The sequence below is a fragment of the Andrographis paniculata genome, unplaced genomic scaffold, assembly GCF_009805555.1.
Source record: "Andrographis paniculata isolate CXL003 unplaced genomic scaffold, ASM980555v1 Contig51END, whole genome shotgun sequence".
Taxonomy (NCBI): Eukaryota; Viridiplantae; Streptophyta; class Magnoliopsida; order Lamiales; family Acanthaceae; genus Andrographis; species Andrographis paniculata.
In genome coordinates this window covers 2,753,619-2,763,346 of record NW_026137586.1, presented here as the reverse complement: position 1 = coordinate 2,763,346, position 9,728 = coordinate 2,753,619, and the positions used below count along the sequence as shown (strand labels likewise).

Sequence of the window (9,728 nt, the reverse complement as noted above, 5' to 3'; positions counted from 1 at the left end):
AAATTAGTCTCTAATTAAATATAACAAACATATCTGCATTTTACATGACACAAAAGTGTGAAAACAACATCCAAAAGTTACAGAAAATTCATGGAACACTCTTTAATATTTTTCGTAAAAAAAAAAGAGTGTATAAATTTAAAAAATCATATAAAATCCATTTGTCTTTCAAATAACTCATATAATATGTCAAAATGAAAATGCGAAAAATAAAAATATAGTTTTTAAAAAATAATTCCATAGTTTAAATAATTGCAATAACTTAAAATAATGTACACATGTTATAAAATTGAATTTTAAGAATAAAGAAAAAAAAAATTGTATGAAAACTTACTTCAAAATCACCTTAAACTTAAGTGGGAGGGAAGGTTCCGTGGCTAGGGTTTCCTAAGAGTGTTTATGGAATGAAATGAATGTTAAATATAAGTGAGAAAGAGATTTTATATTTACAAGTCGAGTTAAAATTGTATTAGCGTTATTTTAAAAATGTATTTAAATATACAATAGACATTTAACTACTATTTGGCTTATAACTCTTTCGTTTGAATACGAATCGACTTACAATTTGTGGCGTTGGAAAACTAACTTAAAAACTTATTCAATAACATAAATTTTAATGAAAATCATATACGAATTCAAAATTCTAGTTTGAAATTGGCGTATTGATAATAACAATTTTAAGATATTTAATTAACAAAACATCTAATATGTCAACTCGATTATGGATCGGACATTACACAGACACACATAGTAAGTTCGTAGTTCTGACTTGATAACTGTGAAGCAGCTCGTAAGTGAATGCGTCACCGGTCAATTACGAGTCATAGTATCACAGTTGGCACACATTGGATGACAAAAACGATATCGCAGCCGTTCCGGTTGAAAATATTACAGCCCACGGTCATGCATAACAATATCTTGCTCATCGTCACTCAAACTATTTATGGATGATATTTTCTTGCAAGATGCAATGTTACACAAAAAAATTAATATCAAATTTATTGAAAAGAATACATATTTTTTTTATATTAAAATTAGATTTATATTTAAAATATTACATCAATATTTATTTATATTATATCAAATTAAAAAAAAATGGTTCAAATTTTAACCAAAATAAATTATATTTTGAACATTTATTTTTACGCTTTGGTTAAGGTGATGATTTTCCCAAAAAGTACATACTAAATATCCATATAGCATTGATACTCTATTTAGTATATATTATGTTCTATATTGTTGTTAATTTGCCAGTTAGCATCAATTTAAGAGTTCATAAAACACTGATCAAGAATTTCGAAAGCATCGATCAAAAGTTTATAAACACATCTTTTAAATATATTATTTGCTATTTAAACTTTTGATTAGTGCTACATGAACTATGCTATATGAAAAAGAATCACATCAATACCGTGATGACAGCCTTATTTCTAGTATTTATAAAAAATTTGTTGTTAAAATCTTTAGATTTAAAATTAGTTTTTATTTTAAATATTGTATTAAAAATATTTTTTGTTTAAAATATATTTTCAATAATTATTTATATTTTTTTCTGTCTCTTAAATTGTGTGTGTTTTTTTTTTTTTAATTTGTCTATTAAAAATTATTACTATCATTTTTTTATTTAGTAAAAGAATACTTTTTATATAAATTTTTTACTATAAATAAAATAAATAAATAAAAATATCAATAAAAATGTTCATACATTAAAATTGATGCCTAAATATTTTGAGCACAAATGTGAGAAAAGAAATGAGTATTGAATTAAATATTCATATCTTTAAATATTTATAGACTTTTATTTTTTTGTCCTTTCCAAGAATGGTAAGTTAGGCATCATGAGTTAAATTAAATTAATTTTTTTTTTATGACACGGGAATCCGCAATCGCTATCCGAAAGTGCAAACTGGATAAACTCCGATCGAACCTAATATCCTGCAATTCAGATACGACAAACTATACTTAACAGATAATCTAGGGGATCGAGAATTTGAACCCATAAACTCGCTGTATCAAGTTCAACCCCACATACTGGACTAAATTTGATTATAGATCTCGTGCTTGAATTTAAGCAGCTGTTTTGTCACAGAATCACCGAAGATGGCGATGTAGGAATGTATCCATTTATAAATATAAAATATTAATTAATTATGAAAGCGACGAAGTAAGCCCTAACATCAGCGGCAGAATGAACCCTAACAAATTCCTGTCAACTCTCAATCTGTGAGAGCCATTAAATTAAAATTAAAGGTTAAAAAAAGAGAGGTTAAAGATAGATAACCAGTAAAATCAACAATGGCGTCGGGCTATTGTTTAGAGAGAGAGAGAGAGAGAGTCTGAGAGTGAGAGGCTCCCACCTTAAATCACCACCCCCACCCTCCACACTTAAATAGCTAAAAAGGGGAAAACTTCATCCTTTACCCATCTTCAAGCTTCAATCGAACTGAACTGAACTGCTAAACTTTCTGGTCTGCGTTTTTCAATGGATGTTCCCTTTACAAGCTTAATTATATAAAGTTGGAGTAAGATTAAAGCTACTCTTACTCACTCTGCCTGCCTGCCTGCCTGCACCATTCTGCTCTGTTCTTCCTTCATTGGGATCATCTCATTTCATTTCTGAGTAAGATTTTTGTACCTTTTGGATCTTTTCTTACTTTACTTTTGTCGATGCTTTGCTTACTAACAACGTTTTCTTTTTAATTTTTTGTATTTATTTATAGATTTACACATTGCAGGTTTACTTGTGAGTAGAGAGAGAGAGAGAGAGAGAGAGAGAGAGAGAGAGAGTATATGTTAGAAAAACAGGAGGTGAGTAATCGATCTATATAAAACGAACTGCACAGATTTTGTTGATTTGACCTATGTTGTTAGAATCCATGGAGTGAGTTTTGATTTAAGGTTTTTGGAACAGATTTGAATTGCAAAAAGTTTGGGGGCTGAAAAATGAAGAACATACATTTGAGTGGTTATTTGGCTGCCGTAGTTATATTAGGCATTTTAGTCGATGCCGAAATATATATGGTGACACTCGAAGGCGAACCCGTTGTAAGCTATAAAGGTGGAGTTGATGGCTTCGAAGCCACGGCCGTAGACTTCGAATCCGATGATGTGAAGATTGATGCCTCAAGGTGCTCTTAATGCATTTTTATAACTAACTTTTCGGAAAGATATATTTTTCTTCGATGCTATCGTTGTTTTTTACAATGTCGATGATCTGCGGTCGTGATTGTGATGGTTAATGTTTGTGAATTGGTGCTCGAAATATTACAGATTGGAACTATTGAAGATTGCTCCTTTGATATATGGTTGTGTATTTTTAAGGATCTTGTTAAAATATATTTAGAAAATATATACTACCTCCGACTCCATCTCCGTTGGCTCTAACGGTCTTGTTAATATTTTAATATTAATTATTATATGAAAACATAGTACAAATTAAGAGAAAATGACAAAAATACTTATATTAGTGTTTTATAATGATTTATACGATACTATAAATATTGAAATAGAGAATTTCAGTTTCTTATCCAGACAGTCTGATTCTTGTTAGTCTAGATTGAATTTGGAAGTTCTGAGTTTTTACTTAAAATAATATTTGATGTGATGTTTTGTGAGAATAAAGAGTCGGAAAATATAGAGTTTAAAGCTTTCTTCCGTGTGGTTTGATCGCAGCGAATTGGTCGTGTCCTACGCTCGCCATCTAGAGAAGAAACACGACATGTTTCTAGATATGTTGTTCGAACAGGGGACGTACAAAAAGCTTTACAGCTATCGGCATCTCATCAATGGATTCGCAGTTCATGTCTCCCCCGAGCAGGTCGCGGACATTCTTTTCATTGTACATTACACCTCATGTCCAACTTATTTCGGCGTATTTTCTTACAGTTTGTTCTTTTAGGCAGAAGTGCTTGGTCGAGCGCCGGGCGTGAAGTCTGTCGATCGAGATTATAAAGTGCAGAAACTCACAACCCACACGCCGCAATTCTTGGGGCTCCCGACTGGAGCATGGCTCACTGGAGGCGGATTCGACAGGGCCGGAGAGGATATTGTTATAGGCTTTATCGACTCTGGAATTTATCCTCATCACCCTAGCTTTGCGTCGCATACAGCCGATACTTACGAACCTCTTCCGAAATACAGAGGTAAGTGTGAGGTCGACCCGAACACGAAACGAGACTTCTGCAACGGGAAGATCATCGGAGCTCAGCATTTTGCAGCTGCTGCTAAAGCTTCGGGTGCTTTTAATCCCGACATTGATTTCGATTCGCCACTCGATGGGGACGGACATGGAAGGTTCGAGTTATTGTATTAATGTATCAATAGCAATTTTCTACAGAATCGAGACTAATTATAGAGATGTCGTTTTACCAGCCATACGGCGGCTATTGCAGCTGGAAACAACGGAATTCCAGTGAGGATGCACGGGATTGAATTTGGCAGAGCCAGCGGAATGGCGCCGCGAGCGAGGTCAGTCAACTCTTTTGTGATAATCCGTCGAATTGTTGATCGTGAATTATCATTTCGTTTCATAGGATTGCCGTGTACAAGGCCTTGTACAGATTATTCGGTGGTTTTGTTTCGGATGTCGTCGCTGCGATAGATCAGGTGCTCTATTTTTGCGAATAAATGAATATTACTACGTCGTATTCGACATTAACATTGTGTAAAATCCACGACAGGCAGTTCACGACGGTGTGGATATTTTGAACCTCTCGGTTGGTCCCAACAGTCCTCCGTCGACTACAAAGACAACATATCTAAACCCCTTCGACGCGACCCTCCTTTCGGCTGTAAAAGCCGGAGTTTTTGTTGTGCAAGCAGCCGGGAACGGAGGGCCTTTTCCAAAAACGTTGGTGTCTTACAGCCCGTGGATAGTAACCGTCGCTGCTGCAGTCGATGATCGTAGGTACAAGAATCATCTCACGTTAGGGAACGGAAAGATCTTGTCCGGAATCAGTTTGTCTCGTAAGTTTCGAAAAAAACTTCTACGCGGCACTATTTATGGAACGTAGATTTTTACGATCGAAAATCTTTGTGCAGCTGCGACGCACGCCAATCGGACGTTCACCCTAGTGGCAGCGAACGATGCGTTGCTCGATTCCTCGGCAATGAAGCGCAGTCCTTCCGACTGCCAACGTCCCGAAATCTTGAACCGAAATTTGGTAGAGGGGAACATTCTTCTCTGTGGCTATTCTTTTAATTTTGTCTCCGGCACGGCGTCGATCAAGAGAGTATCGGAGACTGCTAAGGCTCTTGGCGCGGTTGGCTTTGTCCTAGCAGTCGAAAACGCTTCTCCCGGGGCAAAATTCGATCCGGTGCCTGTCGGGATTCCCGGGATCCTCCTCGCCGATGTCAGCAAGTCGACGGTAACTACTTGTAGCTCTCGATTTATGGCGAAAATATGAAAGTTTCAAAAACGGAAACCTTACAATTCTTGTATATGCAATCGACTTTTTAGGAACTTATCGATTACTACAATCGCTCCACGGCACGCGATTGGACGGGGAGAGTAAAGAGCTTCAAATCAGTCGGGAAGATCGGCGAATGCTTGAGGCCGGTGCTCCATAACTCCGCGCCACAAGTAGCGTTATTCTCCGCTCGAGGGCCTAATATCCAAGACTACAGTTTTCAAGACGCAGATATCTTGAAACCCGACATCCTCGCGCCGGGCTCGCTAATTTGGGCCGCTTGGACTCCTAACGGAACGGACGAGCCAAATTACATTGGTAAAGAGTTCATCGTGCACCATTTTCGTACGTTTTGCCGTAACTTAATGTATATACTTAGGTACTTGTCGATGAAGCAGGCGAAGGCTTCGCAATGATCTCCGGAACGAGCATGGCGGCACCTCATGTAGCCGGAATCGCAGCCCTTTTGAAGCAAAAGCACCCGCGATGGAGCCCCGCAGCTATCAAGTCGGCTTTGATGACTACGTCGATAACTCTCGACCGGGCGGAGCAACCTGTTGAGGCTCAACAATATCTTGAATCCGAGACCATGTCTCTTGTCCGGGCGACGCCTTTTGATTATGGAAGTGGGCATATCAACCCCGGCGCAGCTCTCGATCCGGGATTGGTTTTTGACGCCGGTGAGTTATTTATTGAATGAGTTCCGTGCTTCTGTTTAACTTGTTGGCAAAAATTCCATTACTCTCTTATGATTTCGAAACTCAGCGTAAATCCTCATTTTACTTTAAAAAGTTGCATGACGCCCTCTTATATTTTCAAAAATATTGCATGAAACCTCCTGCCATGCAAAACATATAGATAGGATATCATCTTTGCATCATTTCATGGTGATGGGATTTCATGCAACGTTTTTGAAAGTATAAGAGGGTGCCATGTAATTTTTAAAGTACAATAAGACTTTTACGCTGAATTTCGAAACCACAGGAGAGTTATGAGCAATTTAACTTAATTTGTTTGATTGTTTTTCGTTCGATTCTTAGGATACGAAGACTACATCGGGTTCTTGTGCGCAACCCCCGGGATCGATCCACGCGAGGTGAGAAAATTTGCGCATGCTCCGTGCAACTACACGCTAGGCCATCCGTCGAATCTCAACGTCCCCTCGATCGCAATATCGCATCTCGCGGGCACCCGGACGGTGACGAGGACTGTGACGAACGTCGCTGCAGAAGAAACTTATGTTGTGAGTGCGAAAATGGCGCCGGAAATAGCCATTGAGACGAATCCTCCGGCGCTGACTCTGAGAGCGGAAGCTTCCGGGAAGATTTCGGTGACTCTGACGGTGAGGTCCGTCACCGGAAGCTACAGCTTCGGGGAGGTTTTGCTGAAAGGCAGTCGAGGCCACAAGGTTAGAATTCCTGTTGTCGCCATGGGCTATGATCGATGATCAATCATAAGGTTCTGTTGGGTTGGGTTCATAAATATGCAATACGGTACAATACTATACCATACAATACAATACACAATAATCGATTGGATACAGCAATATGATAGAAATTTTTTGAATTTTTGGATTTTTTTGAATTTTTTGGGGGAGTAATTAATGTATGTCTGAATTAAGCAGTGCTGAGTCGGAAAAGATATAATAATGGCCTTTTTTTTTTTTAAGTATTTTTTATGCCGGGAAAATATATTTTTTCAAAACAAAATTAATATATAACACATACTTATTATTTTTATATTATTTACATAATTTTATATACTTTACATAAAAAAAAATAAAAATGTATATATCTCTTCAAACTATTTCATCAAACAAACACACTCGTAGTTTCCTAGCTATTTTGGCACAATTAAGTACAAATTTAGTTATACATTGTAAAATATCAATGTGAGAATCATTATGAGGAAATATTCAATATCATTGTTGTTAAACCTCCTCGTACTATATTTTTGTTCGTTTTCGAACAAATTCAATAAAAGTATAACTAATTAAATATTCATCCCAATTTTGGATTTAAATTTTTGAAAGATTTTGAAGTCAGGATTTTGAAATTATGTTTGGTTGAGAGTTTGGATTTGTATAATTATGTTGAAAAATATTTTATTTGAACTAATATTATAATTTAATTTTAATAATACTAAATGTCCTATCAATTTTAAATATTGCATCAATATTTCAATTTTATCAATAAAATAATAACTTAAAATAATATTTTTTAAAATTTTAACACAATTTTTCATATCATATATAAAAAAATCAATCCATCTACGCGAATGATACTACTAAATACTAACAAAAAAATGTTAATAAAATGAAAGAAGTATTTTATATTTGAAATACAAAAATAAAAAAGTAACTAATGGAGTGTTTCTTCGTGCTGGTTTAACCAAATTTACTGCGCAATTATTGTGTAAAACTCAGGTAGTTGTTGTATGGCGTGAGAGTAAGGTAGGATGTAGGACTGTAGAATTGCAGTGTTTCTTTTTTTATTATTATTTTTTTAATATATAAGATGATTTGCACGATGTAAAACTGTAACAAATTAATTATTTGATTGTTTTAATAGTTAGAATTTAATAAAAATATATATAATATATATTATTTTATAAAAAATAAAATTTTATATAATATAAATAAAAAAATAACAATTTATTTATAATTAAAAATTAATACTCAAACCACACTATTATTAATTTTGTAATTTTAATTTAATAAATATTTACATCATTATTTTTATTAACTATCACATGAATACACAACAAAATTCTCATAATCCAAACCAAACTTACAAATCAAAAGGAACACAAACTTATCATAAAATTTAAATTTCTATCCAAATTCAATCTCAATTTTCCCAGACTGCCTCAAAAAAATTACGCCCTAATGTTTCTTTAGTAAAATAGTTCCAAATAGAAGCTGTTGTATTGAGCTGTTAAACGAACCGAGCCGTTCGGGTCGATTCGATTCGGCTCGGTTAAAGCTCATCCGTGAACGTTAACGAGCCGAGCCGAACAATATAAACAGGCTCGTTTGGTTAACGAACGAGCCCGAACTTTGTTCGCGAATGTTCGTTTAAATAATATATTTATTATAAATATTATATATACATATAAAATTATAATTTATAAATAAATAAAATATTGATTTAAAATATATAAATAAAATAATTTTAAATTTTCTTTATAATTTATATATAAATTTTAAAAAAAATAAGACAAACGAGCTCGAACGAACTCGAACAAGCTTATTCGAGTCTAAATGAACCGAACACGACACGAGCTCAAACAACAAAAATTCTTAACGAGCTGAGCTCGAACACTACGAACGAGTTCGAAAGCTTAATGAACGAACACAAGCTTTGTATGCAAATATTAACGAACACTTAAAATTTGGCTCGGCTTAGCTCAGCTCGGATCGGTAACAGCTCTACTGTTGTAGTTTACACTGGGCCGGGCCGGGCCATTTTGTTATCATGCAATACAATAGATTCGACTTTACGGTTGGGGTTGGGGACCATTGAACCTTGAAGTATCATCATCCTTTGTGTATCTAAAACATAGATTTCTAAACCTTAACAACGCATACATGTACAAATGCTGAAAACTACTTGTCTAAACCTTTTATTTAATTATTTATTTTTAAGAAATATTAAGTATGTTTAACTGTAGTTTAAAATTGATTTGAAATAAGATGTTAAATTTAATTTTTTATTTAAATAATATTTTGATACGATGTTATGTAATATAAAATAATATATATATTTTCTAAAAAGCCTCCAAAATAAATAGTATTTATTTTAATTTAAAATTACGAAAAACATACTCAATTTAATTTATAAAACATGTTCTCCTTCATATAATAAAATAATAGTAATATTTTAAGTTTAGATCCTCTAGATATAAAATAAATATAACGATAATTTATTATTATTATTATTATTTATAATTCATCTATACATACCGGCAGATTTTCTCAAGCTTTAATATCTTATATTGACATATGATAAAAAAATATATTATTATGATTTATACAAATTAAAATATCATGCAATTTACTATTATTTTTTGTTGAGCTAGATTGAAGCTTGAAAACTTACTTTTTATTCGACGACTAAATAGTCTTTATATAGGCTGATATACAACTGAATACAAAAAATCAGCAACTAAACTGATATTATAATTACTGGAAAATAGGAACAAATAAGATACTCCTAAAAATTATCTAAACAAACTTAAGACTAATTTAACTTATTGAAATTGAACATACCACGTCTAAAATGCCTCCCCTTAAACTGATATTGTCAATTATCAGTTTAA

The 9,728-nt window shown here is 33.9% G+C and overlaps 1 protein-coding gene across 4 annotated transcripts; it reads left to right on the top strand.

Moving 5' to 3' along the window:
* Nucleotides 1–2,287: 2,287 nt before the first annotated feature.
* Nucleotides 2,288–7,056, top strand: LOC127253926 (subtilisin-like protease SBT2.5). Of its 4 annotated transcripts, none has more exons than XM_051278747.1 (12): nucleotides 2,288–2,620; nucleotides 2,736–2,808; nucleotides 2,912–3,128; nucleotides 3,673–3,817; nucleotides 3,899–4,293; nucleotides 4,372–4,467; nucleotides 4,533–4,605; nucleotides 4,680–4,965; nucleotides 5,041–5,366; nucleotides 5,459–5,726; nucleotides 5,807–6,088; nucleotides 6,449–7,056. In XM_051278747.1, the coding sequence occupies exons 3-12, from the start codon at nucleotides 2,944–2,946 to the stop codon at nucleotides 6,853–6,855; spliced, it is 2,463 nt and encodes an 820-aa protein (XP_051134704.1). In that variant the 5' UTR covers nucleotides 2,288–2,620; nucleotides 2,736–2,808; nucleotides 2,912–2,943; the 3' UTR covers nucleotides 6,856–7,056. The 4 variants fall into 4 exon arrangements, with proteins under 4 accessions (XP_051134704.1, XP_051134700.1, XP_051134702.1 ...); XM_051278743.1 differs by having other exon boundaries at nucleotides 2,721–2,808; XM_051278745.1 differs by having other exon boundaries at nucleotides 2,721–2,808; nucleotides 2,899–3,128.
* Nucleotides 7,057–9,728: the final 2,672 nt, after the last annotated feature.